Source organism: Nanorana parkeri, unplaced genomic scaffold (genome assembly GCF_000935625.1).
Source record: "Nanorana parkeri isolate BGI_ZX_2015 unplaced genomic scaffold, ASM93562v1 scaffold2002, whole genome shotgun sequence".
Taxonomy (NCBI): Eukaryota; Metazoa; Chordata; class Amphibia; order Anura; family Dicroglossidae; genus Nanorana; species Nanorana parkeri.
Window position 1 is genome coordinate 169603 of NW_017308270.1, and position 15523 is coordinate 185125.

Here is a 15523-nt window from a genome sequence, read left to right on the forward strand (position 1 = left end):
GGGGGGGCGGAGCCGCTGTGATAGAACGGACGAGCAGTGAGGGGAGAGAGAGGCGCCGGCTGTCAGATCTTGGCCGAGCGTCTCTCTCTCTCCTCGCCGCTCTTCATTAGTTCTGTGACAGCGGCTCCGTCCTCCCCCGCCGCCGGTTCCTTCACTTCTTCTCGGAACCCCGCTGGGGAGAGCAGCGGGGATCCAGAGAAGCGCCGGGAGGAGAGGACATGGCGATCAACCAGTGATCGCTACGCGATCGACTGGTAGATCGCGATCGACCTTGTGGGCACCCCTAATCTACCAGAATATCACTAAAAAGTGACACCTAACTCTACAACAACCTAATAACTCACAGCCGTCATGGTAACCGTTATATTAAACTCTACAACAACCTAATAACTCACAGCCGTCATGGTAACCGTTATATTAAACTCTACAACAACCTAATAACTCACAGCGTCATGGTAACCGTTATATTAAACTCTACAACAACCTAATAACTCACAGCGTCATGGTAACCAATATATTAAACTCTACAACAATCTAAGAGTAACCTAAACCAACCTAAAACAACCTAACGGTTACCACAGCTGTCATGGTAACCGTTATATATAAAGAAATGAAGACAAGAAAGGAGAGGAACGGGGATTAATAGGACAGAAAGACTGTCAACAAATAAAACTCCCAACGAGAGCTCCTAACTCTTCTTCACTCTACTAAAAAAGATATTTTAGCTGCTGTATCAGTCCTCATTGGAAAAAATTCCTATGGCTTCCTATACTTGTCACTGGGAAAGGAAGTGAAGGGAAATTTCTCCAATTTGACACAGTTGGCGCTTAAAACCTGTTCTAGGTTGCAACTAGGGATGCACCGATATAACGGCCGCCGAAGCATATCAGCCAAAAATGGCACTTTTGGCAAAATGCTGAAAGTGCGACTTTTCTGCCGAAATAGAGGTGCATCAGGGATTTCTCTCCTCCCCGCTAGGTGCTGCTCTGTGTCCCAGCGGGAGGAGAGAAACTGTCACAGGAGGCCGAGCGCTGCGGGAGGAGAGCGCTGTGAGCGGCCGGCGTCTCTCCTCCCCGCACCGCTCAGCCTCCTGTCACAGATCAGGAGAGCGGCCGTGTGGGTGGAGACAGCCAGCGCTGTCACAGGAGGCCGGCCGGCGGTGCAGGAGAGGAGTCAGCTGTCAGATCGAGCTCTCCAGCCGCACCGCTCGCTCAGCCTCCTGTGACAGCTGTCAGGAAGGAGACCAGTACAAGCAGTCAGTGATCGCTGAGTGTTTGTAAATAATTGAGGACATAGTGTGGTTACTATAATCTCAATTATGAATGAATGGGAAGTGATTTACATCACCTCCTGTTCATTCATAATTGTGGTTATAGTAAACATACTCTGTCCTCATGTTATGAATGAACAGGAACACTCAGTATAGAGGATTCCTGTTCATTTATAACGGGCTGCAGAAAAAGAGATTGAGGACTCTGTGTCTTTGAAGACTCTGTGTTCTCAGGCTCTTTTAAAAGGGAAATATCAGGGGTCTGTTTAGACCCCTAATATTTCCCTGAAGCACCTAAAAGTAAAGTAAAAAAATAAAATATTGAATAAAAATTAAATGTAAAAAAATTGAAAAGTTCATAAAAAATAAATAGAAATAAAATATTATAAAATTTGAAAAAGTTAGGAAAAAACATTTCCGGTTTCGGCCCGACATTTTTTTTTCATTTCGGTTTTAAAATTTTCATTTCGGTGCACCTCTAGTTCCAAACCTTTTCAACTATTCTAAAATGTTTTGGTTGCGGTCTTTGTCTCCAGTTTTCTATCTCCTTCCTGTGTTACTGGCACCTTATTAATGGGGCAGGAAGTGAGAGAAAATGGTCCCGTTAGGGGTTCAGACAGTAATAAAAATGCTATTTGAATAAACATACCATCCAATTGTAAAGGATTTTTTAGCTGTCCAAAAATGTACAGATCAATGAAGAAAATGAAAGCATGAATTAATTCAGCCATGTGGAAAGGTTGCCTTCTAGTTTATTCAAAATCAGCAAATTATACAAAACATATTACACTCATCATTAAAAAAAGACATATAAAGTACAATGGTGCATTGTTCCAAACATAGTGACAGTTACAGTCCTTAAATCAGCATTGATCGCACAGTAACCCAGCGCCTACTCCCTTCATATCCAATATTGGTATACTTCAGCTTTGTGTCACCAGGCCATAGCATATACATAAGGTTACAAAACGTGTCTTAGATGACCGGGAGATACTTGGCACGAGGAAGTAGTAGTGTGACTCGTTTTGCAGACAAGGTCTAATTTCTATAAGGAAATACAAATTACATTGAAGTCAGATGATGAAAACATTACATATTAACAGCAGTTTGTCCAATTTAACAAAGATTTGTGTATGTATACAGGCATACAGTATGTCACCATGGAACAACATGTGTGTATCACACCCCCCTCTCTCCGTTTCCACATGCAGCCAGATCAGGAACCATCTTCCCCGGGGATTGGAGGGGACATCAGACTTTCACACCAAAGTTTTCTAATTATTATAGGCTAGTGATTACTTTTGGGTCTTAGAAATCAGTCCATCCATGAGGCTATGCCACTACTAAACCCTGATATGTCACAACGTGGGAGGAAAATATCCCGTTTTAAATACAGAGTAGGGGCTACAAAATATAAAAGAGTCCATATCCAACCCCCTGCCTCCAGTTTTCTATCACTTCCTGTCCTACTGGCACCTTATCAACAGGGCAGGAAGTGAGAGAATATCATCCAATTGGTGGTTCAGACAGTAAAATTAATGGGCATAGGTTCTAACTTTTCCTCATACTATCCAAAGCTTTAAAAAAAAAGTTTTGTCTGCATCTGAGCTTTAAATGTGATTAGGAATAGTACCGAGCCTAGACTGGTGATGTTTGTAGTAGTAAACTAGGGAAAATGTTTGCTAATATTTAAATAATAAGCACACTTATCCCTTTTGGCCCCCTCCCCTTATGACTTAACATATCCCACTCTCTTCCTTCACATATGCATACTTACCTCAATCCGATGCCCGTGGCCTCTGGGAGTTGTTTACATGCCACACTGCAAGTTCTCTCTCTCTCTCTTGTCCGCGCCTGCCAAGTAGAGCCTCATAGTCTTCTATGGCAGTGGTTCTCAACCTGTGTAACCTCAGGACCCACATTTGTCCTTGGTCATTAAGTCGCGACCCACAGTCACATCGTACCAGACTGCACGGCATTGAGATACCACACGTTCCAGGGTGGGCGATCGTACTGTGGGCAGAAAGTGTGTTTGGGGTGCCATTCAAATGAATGGCAACGCAGCACACCTCCCGCATCAGAACTCGCGGTTGGTGCGATTGCATGGTACAGGTGCGTTAATCGCATGGGACTGTGTGATTATTGCACTGTACTGATGTAAACAGACCACAGACACAATCTCACAGACATTCTCACACACACATACACACTCCGATAAACATTTAAAAAAAATAAAAAATGTTTATGATCCACCCAGTCTTCCTACATTATGAGAACTGGAGTGTATCCTTAGCCTGGGGTCCAGTGTGGGCTGCTGTGCTGTGACGGAGCTCCATCCATATGTGCATTGCTGGTACAACTCCCTTGTGTGCCCTGTAGAGGTGCCGGGAGCCAGAATGTGACGTCACTTCGGTCCAGGCAACTCTACAGGGCACGCCAGGGAGTTGTGAGCAATGCACGTATGTATAGAGCTCCCTCGCAGCCATACCCCCAGCCACCCCACCTCAAGGTGACCCTTAGTGTCGGGCAACATATCTTGAATGGCTGCTTGGCGCAAGAATTGACAGTGCTGCACTAGGGGGAAGCTGAGGAGCCTTTCACTTGGCACAGTGGACGGCACACGGTGACCCACTGAACACAGGGTTGCGACCCACATTTGGGTCACGATCCACCAGTTAAGAACCACGGTCCTATGGGGCTTGTCTAGCTCCATCTCCTGGCCAGAAGACGAGCTCCATAGACTTTTATGGGGCTCCACATCGCAGGCACAACCAAGAGAGAGGACTAGTGGTGCGGGATGTCAACAAACGCAGAAGGCCATGTTGTCGGATCTCGGTAAGTATACATAAGTGGAGGGGGAGAGTGGAATCTGTAAGGTATGGGGAGGAGGCAAAAAGAATAGGTCCACATTGTCTGAAAGTTCATTGTTTCTAAAGTATTAAAACCCAGCTTTGTAATACGTGATGAATATTAGATGTAAGGAGAGGCCAAGATTCAATTATTTTCTCTAAATGGATTCAGTTGGTATAATGTTCGATTCTTGGGTGAAAGTTGTGTGAAAACATTTATAAATAGCCCAAAAGAATAAAGTTAGATGATTGTGGTATACGTGATTTGGGTGCAGATTGTGCTTTGAGTAGCTGAACGCTGACTCTGGAGATTAAGCACTCCCGAAGGTGCACAGATGGTTTGCGATTTTCCATTTGGAACATATACGATGAAGTAAGGGATGGAAATTCTGAAGCTTTCATTACCAGGTTCTGAGTGTTCTTCATGACTAACAGATGGGATCCCATTTTCAGAGCCTGAAGACGAAGCAGCCTATGTGATCTTTGCAAAACAAAAATTCTTCAGGTCTTTGAAAAGTGATGGAAGTTAAAAGTCCATCATTGCTCAAATCAATGTGGTTCTACAATCTGAGTTTAGGGAGGAAGACATGTTTGATGTTTAAGATATATAGGTTAAAGAGATCCGCACAGCAGGGTGAATGTTCACTGCTTAGCAAATAAGGTGAAGCTGTGTTCACCTCAATTGCCCTGTCGCTGGTAAGAACAAATCCTGTTTATATTTTTATTTCCCTTGTACATAATTAGGTAGTAAAAGTGAATATAGCTTTACTGCATTTACTAAGCTCTGTAAAGATTCATGAACAGTCTGTATTACTTTAGTAAATCCGCCCCTCTGCAAAAAACTTAAGGGCTTGTGTTTGTGAACAAATGCATCGTGCTCTTAGATGTATTCAGTTTGCTTTTGAGGTCAGAAGTGACTGCTTTTAGTTGCTTAAAAAAATAAATTGAAATCATAAAATAATCTCAATTTCAGCAATGGTCACATTTGGGCCTCCCAACATATAAAGTACTGATATGTGATGTCAAAGATTACAATTACACATTACATTTCTGTATTGCAGATGTTGTCCAGTCTACCTTGGTGGGACCATGATTTCCTTTGGTTTTGGGACACATATATCAGAACGGTAAATATTGTTTTTCACATAATCTAATGGTACTTGTATACTATAACTTATCTGGAGAGTGGCAAAGTCATCAATCATTTGGAACGAGTGGTAAGACCTGCATGATATGACATTTTTTGTTCCATGGTGGAATGTATAACTGTACATGAAGGCAAAGACCATCTTAAAGGGGTTCTAAACCCTCCCGTTTTTTTTGCCTATATCTACTAGCTAGCATGCAGTAGATATAGGCAAAAAGTTGTTGTTTTTTAAACACTTTAACAGCGGTTTAAACTTACCTCGTCATCGCTGCGCGCTCCCGCGCCGAGAATCAGGAACTGCTCGTGCGGCCACAAAGGATCTTGGGGCATGCGCAGTTCGGATTCTCGGCCGGGAGACGAGCAGAGACGCAAGGTAAGTCTATGGACGCGTGCACCCGCATGCAGACACCGCTGGATCGGAGGGACAGAGCAGTTAGCGCTGGATCGGAGAGCCGCAACACCGCTGGAGGGACAGATGAAAACATCAGGAAGGAAGAAGATCGGAATAAGAGACATCATTTAAGGTAAGTGGTAACATTAACATGGGGGGGAGGGAAACATTTTGTTGACTTTAATGTCATTTTAATACGAGTCTTATGGAATATAGTCAGCTTATTTCAAATGGATACTTGTATTCTTTCATTTATAATTTATGTAAAATAAAGGCAGCAGTGACATCTGAAAGGTCATGTGCATGATATAATGCTCATTAAAATATCACACGCACATTTATCTATTACAACCCTCATTGTCCCCTACCCCATCAATTTCAGAATGTTCTAGGTCCCTACAACTCTACTGTTCTTACGTCTTTACTGTGCTGTCTGCCCGGCAATGCACAGCCTCTGCTTGTAAATTTCTGGCATCTTCTTAGCTGCTCATTTGCTTTGGCCTCCATTCATTACAATGGAGACGCTTTCACGGCTAGAGCGCGGGAGATTTCGGAATCCAGTGCCAAGCCAGCCTTACAGTGAAGATGGTTGGAGGTAATTATACTGAAAGTACTTGGGTATGGGAGTGGGACTTAATCAGAGATAAGTAAGTTAAACGTGCACTTATCCTTTAAAAACATTATAGAATAAAAATATTTTTTTTCTATTGCATTTGCAACAATAGGCTTTAAAGTGAACATGTACTTTGCTCATTCAGGCCAAAGCAACAGGTTTACATTAATCCCTGCACTCCACTTGCACATATTCCACCTTGCCTCCGCTCCTTGATCCGTTCAGGAGCCAGAAGCAAAGTAAGAGAGCCCCATTTAAACCAGACTTCGTGTGAGAATCAAAGGCCACCCCACACACACACCCATTAAGAGATGCAAAGTGAAAGAAAAAAACATTAGAAGAAAAAGTAAAAATACTCTTACACCCAGAGGCGTATCTAGAACCTTCAGGGCCCTGGTGTAAGAAATCATGTAGGGCCCACCCAACCGCCATGGCACCGCATGGGACCTCAGGCAGCCGCTTGTTTAAAATTTTAGTGCGGTGTTCTGTCGAGAACACCGACCCAGTATCTGCGCTTGCGTACAGACGGGATTACCGAGGAAACCGGCATTTATTTACAGAGTATTCGTTTGTAATGGTTAATTGTGAGCGTTGCCATTTATGGCAGTGAATGATGGACGGCATATTATTAACGGTCACAATTAACGATTTAAAGGAAATACTTTGCTAGCACATAGGGGCTTAGAGGTACAATTCCGATACAAATTCCGCACCCCTGAGTGTGTCACAGTAACTGCGAACGGTCCTGCAAATTGTTTTCCCTGGGCAGAAGCGCCAGAGAATGTGGCTGAAGAGGAGCTGCAGGACGGCTGCCTGGAGGAAATGTAAGTGTTTCCCAGCAGACAGAGGCCCCGGGGATGTGCTAGAGACTGGGGGGCGGGGGGGGGAGAGAAAGTGAGGGGGAAAGAAGGACCGATGCTGAGAGCTTCTCTGCATTAGCCAGTCGCTCTCTCTCATGCTTCCCATCCTCCTCTGAGCATCGGCCTGTGTGTGGCTTTAAAGTGAACATGTACTAAACAAATCTATTTGCACTAAGCCATCTATAAATGAATTATTCGCTATGCTCCTGAGCTCCATCTAGTGGCCATAATGCAATACTACATTACATTTTACATTAATAACATTCAAAATTACATATGATTTGTAAAAAAAATGCTAAAGAACATTTAAACAAATGTTTATAGATACTTATGTAGCTCCCCACTTAGGAAACACATAGGGTTCTATTTACAAACTATTTGCAGACCCATATGTGTTTCTTAATGGGGGAGCCAGCAGACCTTGCATTTCATGCAATACAGTGGTACCTCGGTTCACGAACGCTTTTGTTCACGAACAATTTGGTTCGCGAACAGGAAGTTCGGCAAAATTTTGCTTCCGTTCACGAACTCCGCATTGGTTGATGAACACGACAATAACCATCTTCCCTGCTCTGACACTGGTCGTGGCTTCCTCTGGTCAAGATCGCGGTCTGATCACAGTTTGATTCGGTTCGTGACCAATTTAGTTCGCGACCAGAATCGCAGAACGAATTAAGTTCGTGAACAGAGGTACCACTGTATCTGCTTTAAGCTTCAGGTCACACCAGTCAGCTGAGGGCTTCCTTATCACCCATGTGACAGTGTAGAATCAATGGACATGCAGGCCACGTGAGAGGAAGGGGACAGGGTCACATGAACTTCTGTACCCAAATGTACCAGGTATTTTCTGTGTTCCCAGCCGGTGAATGGAAATGTTATTTAGGAGACCCACATAGATTTATGTATTGTTACTAGTGTGTAGCCCCCTTCCCCTGTGTATATACAACCCGAACAGAGATTTTATTTGATCAATTGGCAATTCATTTAAGCTGCACTCTAGGAACAAAACAGCTATCCAGACAGTACTATATACAGCATTAGAGATAACTTCGCTGACAAACAAAATGACAAAAAAACTTCAGCTTTAATATTTTTAGAGAGTGACCAAGCATTTTTTATTTAACTGAAAGGAAGAACAAAGAGCGTGGGATTTCCTCTATTACCTATAGCTTCCCTAGCATAGAAAGCAGCCTAATAAGTATGCAAAGGGCTCCCATATTACAGGTAAGTAATGCTAGTCACTGCGTCACTTCTAGTGGTTGAGGATCAGGCTACGCAGGGGCTTAATATGTCTTCTTATTGAATAAAGAATTGTCAAACATAATTGAACATATCAATATGGCTGAATGCCAATAATCAAATTTCTGTAGAGAAAAGAAACAGAACTTGCTTGAAAAATGTTTGAGCACAGACTGAGAAAAGAACGCATTGGTTTCCAGTGATATGAATGTGATTCACTTATCACTCTCAGAGAGCCATTCTGCCTGTCTATGACCCCTGTAGTGTCCACAAAACATTCTCAGTCATTTTCTTGCATCCTTGTTACTTGATTATAGCAGTCGATGACCAGAAGGTGGCGCCATTGAATCATTCAGAATAGCTGCCAGTACAATGTTTTTCCTCCCCATAAATCATCTCAGTCCCTTCAGTTTGCTCTTTCCATGCAGAGAGCCGAGCTTATTTGTGTTTCATACGTGCTCTTGAAAGTTAATTAATGACTCATGAAACAGTTTGTTAATAAGACCTGTTGGTATATTGCTGCTTGTAATATCGGTGCTAAATGAAGGCACCATTGCAGCAGTTGTGCCTAAGCACCCCTAGTATATGCTATGCAGTGTCCTATACCTTCTGCCTTTAACATTATCTTACATGTTACACCCAAATCTAGGGTGTAACATGGTGCCATTTTGCAGCCCCCTACCCTCAAACAGCTCCCCCACTTGCATTATGTGGTGCTTCTCCCTGTCGGCTCCTGGGTATTTGTAATTCGCCATGGCTCTTATTAAACAGCCTTGCCATTTATTCACAGATCCATTCACAGGATCAGTGAATGAAAAAATTACAAGTCCCACAGCAGAGGGACCTATAGTTCTCAATAAAACACAAGTGCAGGGATGTTGTCTATTGATCATTTCTCATTGAAGGACACAGCCATCGGAAGATCTTGACCATTGGACACCAGTTTTGGTTCAAGGTTTTGCAGGTGGCACTTTGAGTTTCCCTTGGGTTGTTTCAATTCTGTCTTTTTATTATTCGGTTTTGGGCCCACCCTGTATTTTACACTGCTTTGGGACATCACAATGGTCAAGATCTTCTGATGGCTGCGTCCTTCAATGAACGAAAGAGAAAACAGGATTTTGGTGCTCACAGTAAAATCTTTCTTCTCCAGCTCCATAACCAAAGGTCTGTACCTTGCTAGAGATCTGGGGCTGGAGGGACAGGAGTCAGAGCATTGAACCTTTGATTCTCTCATCGTGGTTGCAATGCTTTGCAAGCTCAAATGCAAAAAAAATAATGAATGCACATTTATTTATTTTGCAATATATGTGAATTTATAATTATTATTATTATTATTAAATAATTATTATAATTTTTTATTCTTCAAAAAGTGAGATATGCTTATAAGGGATGGGTGAATTTTTAACACAAGTGCTTTTGTCTCGATCTTCAATGTTTTTCAGTGTTTATCTAGTTCTAACCACACCTTTTTTTTGTAATGGTAATAATAACCCAAATGGTAATATGGCAAAAAAACATGCTGGCATATTATGAATTGTGGTTCCTACCTCCAATAGACAATGACAACAATTCACATGCTGTTTAGTGGAATTGCAGGTTTTATCTCCAGTGTCACTGTGGGAAAAGAGGAGCTTTACAGGAAGAGGGTGGAGCTTCCTGTCAGGACAGGTGTGACACTATAATGAAATGAGCTGAACATCTGCAGCTGCTTTTCTAGCTTTCCATGTGCTGTATGTGTTTGTAGGAGCTCGGAGTTGTTTTTAAATGGAATTGTACTAGGCATGTGAAATAATAAATCACTATGTATATTTAGGTTACTGTAATCTAAACTTGATGATTATTTGTATTCTTTTGGGGGGAGGGGGGGGGGGGGGCTCAAACTAACTTGCTCTGCCTTTAGGGATTAATGATAATGGTATGTCCCCCACCTGAGGCTACATCCAGATTAATTGGGAGCTTATTATAGCATGTGATGATTGTTTGTAAGTATACTGTCTTTATTGCATTATAATTGCTATAAGGAGTAGTGCAATACTTTCTAGAAGCCAATATGTACAAAGTAACAGGTTCACCTTCCAGGAGGGACTGTAAGTAGCCCATACTTGCATTCCCTGCGGCACACCACCACCCTGATCGACCGCTGGACCATCTGAGAAATACCAGAGTATGGGGGAGCATGACAGTACCCCACACACACAGTGCAGTGCTTGGTGCCAATCAACAAGCCCGACCACTGTCACAGGGGGCAGAGAGGGCATTCTGACCTGTTAAGAAAGTGATAACATACAGAAATCTCAATCTGTCTGGCAGTGAATCCAAACATCAGGGCACTGAAAAAAGACAAAAAAATAATGACCGATTATCGTCCGTCCTCCTGTAAAGCAAACTTGTGCACTTAATTCAGGTTCTCCCTTTTGTGTTTGCTTGGCCTGTATGGTTTATTGGTCTTTGTACAAATATATCAATAAGTGAGATTTGCAACAATGCTCTGTACTGGCAGAGCTGAGTAACAGCCACACCCCTCAGTACACAGACTTGTATAGCAGAGAATGGGAAGGGGGGTGTCAGATCATTGCTCAGTGCAGATCACTGAGTGCATTAGGTATACCTCTGATGGACTGCACAGTCGTTTCAGACACATGGCACAGCTGCTTTAACAGAAAATTGGAGGTAAAACTATGCAAATAGAGGTTGTTGTTAGTACAATGTCCATTTGGCTGCATATCTATTTCTGTTATTTTAATTAGGATGCAAAGTATATTATATTGTATGGAGATGTATTTTACATTATATTACACTTACTAAACTAGTAGCATGACTGAGAAGCAGCACACAGAGCAGTCTGCATGTACCTTTAGATATCTCTGGATGTACCATGACCAATGGAAATATTAACTCCAGCAACAATATACCTGCAATTTGATGTTTCTGTAACGTGATGGACAGCCTCATCAACCAGAAGAAGGGGCAAAATGAGGTGTTAAGCTCACCACAGACCTTACAATCTGACTATACAATCTCCTTTAGATCAACCAATACGTATGAAGTGCAAGGACCTGCCTGGCTGGATGCAGATTGATTGGGTGCATTAGTTAGGTGCTCTTATTTCATAGATGTGGTAAGTTTAAAATTGTTTGTACAAAAAATGTATAGTCAGATTGTAACATGTGTGGAAGAGCTTAACTTTTTGAGCTGAAGTTGAGTTTTGTGTAACTTATTTATGTCGAACTTCAGAGCCTCTAAGGTGCCTGTTAAAGGGACAATAAACTCAGGAGTTAAATCTTAAAAATACATTCAAGTACCCTAACTATTAACAAAAATGTATCTGATTTGTGTATCACTTGGCTGTAGATCCTCGAATCATCTCTGAATTGGTGCCGAAACTGTCCTTCCTTCTGGAGGGGGGCTACTATTGTTCCTCATGGTCCCTGTGTGTGTTGTAAAGTAGCTACCGCTCCAAGCTCACTCCCGTGATGGACTACAAACTCAATACATAGAGTAAACTAAACATGAGATTGTATTCCATCACAGGAGCGAGCTTGGAGTGGTGGCGACTTTACAACACACACAGGGACCATGGGGAACAAAAGCAGCCACCCTCCAGAAGGAAGGACAATGTCAGCACCAATTCAGAGATGGTTTGAGGATCTAAAGCTGAGTGATGCACAAATAAAATACATTTTTGTTATTAGAATGCATTTCTAATGCTGGGCACACACCTTACAACCATCGCAAGACTTTTGTCTTGCGATGGTTGTAAGGTAATTAAATAAACGTACGATCTTTCTATCTTGGACAGGCAGGGTTGTACTTGCAATGACCGCAAGTCCGCCCCGCTGAGGGGCGGGCTTCCGATGACCGCAATGCTGAACGGGCAGTGTGCGCTTGCGCACACCGGCCGGTGCGGCATTTATCTTACGAACATACCACACACCCGCCGTCAATCGTACGATTCTCGGCGGGTTTTGGAACATGTTCCTAAGATAAAAGTCGTGCGACCTTACAGTAGCAGAGGTCGCACGCCTTCCACACACGCGGGATTTCCCGCGATTATCGTACGATTATCGCAAGGTGTGTGGGCACATTAAGATTTGACTCCTGAGCTTAGTGTCACTTTAAGATGTGTGAAGGTCAGTACAGCCATCAGTAGGTGGACTCTTTTCATTTATAATGTTAGTTTAGTAAGTTTAATGTGTTCACTTTTATTCAGTCTTCATCCGAGATCCGTTTAACTCAGAGATGTTGTGTTTTAGTTCTTGCATTGTTCTTTTTTTTCCCCGCACTAGGGCTTGCAGCCAGCTGCGCTGTACCAGCTGTGACTTCAGTGTTTTGTCATTTGATGACTACAAATGGGACTCTTCCTGCGACTACCTCTTCTTCAGGTACTTTTCTGAGATTGCCGCACTTAAACTAAGTGTAATCTAGCGACCTGATTTGTGTGGAACATTTCCGCTCCGTCCTGGGGAGATAAAATGTGAACTGATTCAAAGCGCAATTTCAAGCGGAAAGCTTATCACTCTGTCCGCCTGGTTTATACTTGTGTGTGTGCCATGAAAACTGTAGGAGAGAAGTGGTGTGTAGAGAAGTTTTGTTTTTTAACAATAAGCCAGTACATTAGATAACTTAAAAATAGAAGATTTGAGGTAACACCTAAGCATGTGTCATTTGAATTATGGAAGGACAAATGTGAATGTGAACCTGTCATAGTTTCATTTGTTTTAAAAACAGCATTGCAGATGCTTTTATTATTAAATAAATCTATTGCTGAGCAATGGCCCCCCAAGGTTTTGGATGCACTTAGCCACTGAGGCCCCAACTTCATCTACAGCTAGATTACATATCCTCAGCCAGGGCCACCAATAAGGGCTACAGGCGGTAAGTTGCCCATCAGATAAGCTGTCACATCTGAACTTCGGTGGTGGTGGGTGTGCCACCAGTGCAGGCTGACAGGAGGGATGGTGGAGCACAGAGCAGCTCAGGTGAGGCAGGCAGTATGAGTGGAGGATTCCCCAGGATGAAGGACCGGTTCGCACTTTGGCGTTCTGTGAACAAGTGCCAAAAGCATATAATGCGCGTGCACTGGCATTCACGCAACGCGTCAAAAATGCGCATTGCACTTGCGATGCCTTTACTTGTTAATGGCACCCCAAATGCGGCCAATCAAATGCGCATTTTTTTACCACGAGTGAACACATGTCTAATGCGCATAAATAAGGGGTTGGAAAGATGCAGGAAGCTCACAGCTGAAAATGCTGCATGACCTTCTTTGCTACATTTGTCACACAAGCGGCAGCCAATTGAAATAAATGGGATGACGTGTGGCAACCGCGGCAAAAAAATCTTGCAAACGGACGTTCGTGTATAGCCATGTGAACTGGACCGGAGGGCGAGGAGGAATAGCACATGACCACCGTGCTGTGTATGGCTTTCTCTGAGCTGGGCCTCATTCGCACAGTGCCGCAACATCAACAAGACAGAACCTCCAATAGTGGGGTACACACAGTACTCCTGTATGGGGCCCCTGGGGGACCCTGTCAGGTAGGCTGTACAGAGCCCCATGATTTCTGATGGCGACCCTGTCCTCAGGTGTCCAGCAGACCAGAGAGGGCTCTGCTATTCCCTTTTGAGCCAGGAGCATCATGATGCAGGACCGCTCTTCCAGGACTTTCCCTGGCCCCGTTTGTGTCTGAAGTTATCAACACACATTCCAAATTGATGGTTCAATATCTGCCCGGCTACTAAAGGAGAAACTGCAATGGTTATGGACCTTTTTTTGTTTTGTTTTCTAAGCATTTATTAAATATTGATGTTGTGTGTGTGTGTGTGTATATATATAAAATATGACAAATAATTTCCAGTGTGCTATATACAGGCAGTCCCTGAGTTACAAACATCCAACTTACATATGACCCCTACTTACAAACGGAGGCCATTACTGTACAGCAGGGGGTTCAAGGCTGCAGCCAAAGTGTACCGCGCATCATTTCAGTAGTTGTAATGCTGCCGTGCTCATACCGACAAGGAGTGCGCGCCTTTTTGGGTCTGGTTCGTATTGCTGTACATACATTACAGGAAGTTGGCTCTTGTTAGACGTGCAGACGAGGGGTGCCCACTTGTTCTTCCGGGTCACTTTGAGGTTTTTACTGCTGTCTGTATCCTCATTAGAAAGATTTAATCTCACTTCCTGTCCTTGGGACAACAGGAAGTGAGAGGAAATCTACCCCTAGGAAGGGAAATTCACTCCTGTAAGAGTGATCATGGGAAAATGGTGTCTCCACTGAAGCTTTATCACCAATCCTTGTTTCCACGACAACCCAAAATTTTCAAAATCCAATTGTCACAGGGACAGAAAGTGAGGTGAAATCTTCTGAACAGGGGCACACACAACACAACAAACGTTACAGGGAGTTAACCCTTGCCTATGCTTTCCAAAACTAAATAAACATTTGGGCTGGATTTACACTTAAAAAATGTACCTGTTCCAACTTACATACAAATTCAACTTAAGAACAAACCTACAGTCCCTATCTTGTATGTAACCCAGGGACTGCCTGTCTGTGTATGTATGTATGATTTTTTTTTTTAATATGTCAAAGAATTTCCAGGGTGCTATATAGTTATGTTTCCTATGCCATTATACATTATTGTTTTACAATATGATTTCCCTTTTTTGGTGGGATGTGGTAAGTTTCATTGTCATGTAACCGTTGTCCTGTTACAGGAACAGTATGCCTGAACACAGCAAGCTGCAGTCAAAGATGATAAGGAAGAAGGGAACTCGAGCCTATGCCTGTCAGTGCAGCTGGAGGTCGGTCTATGAACTGACAGACCTCTCCAAAGAACTGCAGCTCCGATGGGTTTGCGGCAAGCATTCTGAGTGATGGGTCCATGTGAAGGCTGGATGTACAATATCAGGGACATGAAGAACAATTCCACCTGTAAAAGAGAAATGTGAAAGCCAAGTGTAATGCTGTAATGTATAATCTGCCAAAGGGTAGAACATACTTCATGTCTGTATCCCGATCCCCTAATGGAGTCTCCATAGGAGTATACAGCTTATTCTCTTAGGCCAGTGACCGTGTTAGCGAAGTTAAAAAAGCCGATCATTGCCAACCACAGCCATGACGAGAGTTGGGAAGATTTCTCCATCACGC

The 15523-nt window shown here is 43.1% G+C and overlaps 1 protein-coding gene across 1 annotated transcript in view; it reads left to right on the forward strand.

Moving 5' to 3' along the window:
* The window catches only part of CUNH8orf37 (chromosome unknown C8orf37 homolog), a 22199-nt gene extending 6876 nt beyond the window's left edge, over window positions 1-15323 (forward strand). The window contains exons 4-6 of the mRNA XM_018572334.1: window positions 5181-5246; window positions 12656-12751; window positions 15091-15323. Of these exons, the coding sequence (XP_018427836.1) occupies window positions 5181-5246; window positions 12656-12751; window positions 15091-15250 (322 nt within the window). The 3' untranslated portion in view covers window positions 15251-15323. The remainder of the gene's footprint in view (window positions 1-5180; window positions 5247-12655; window positions 12752-15090) is intronic.
* Window positions 15324-15523: the final 200 nt, after the last annotated feature.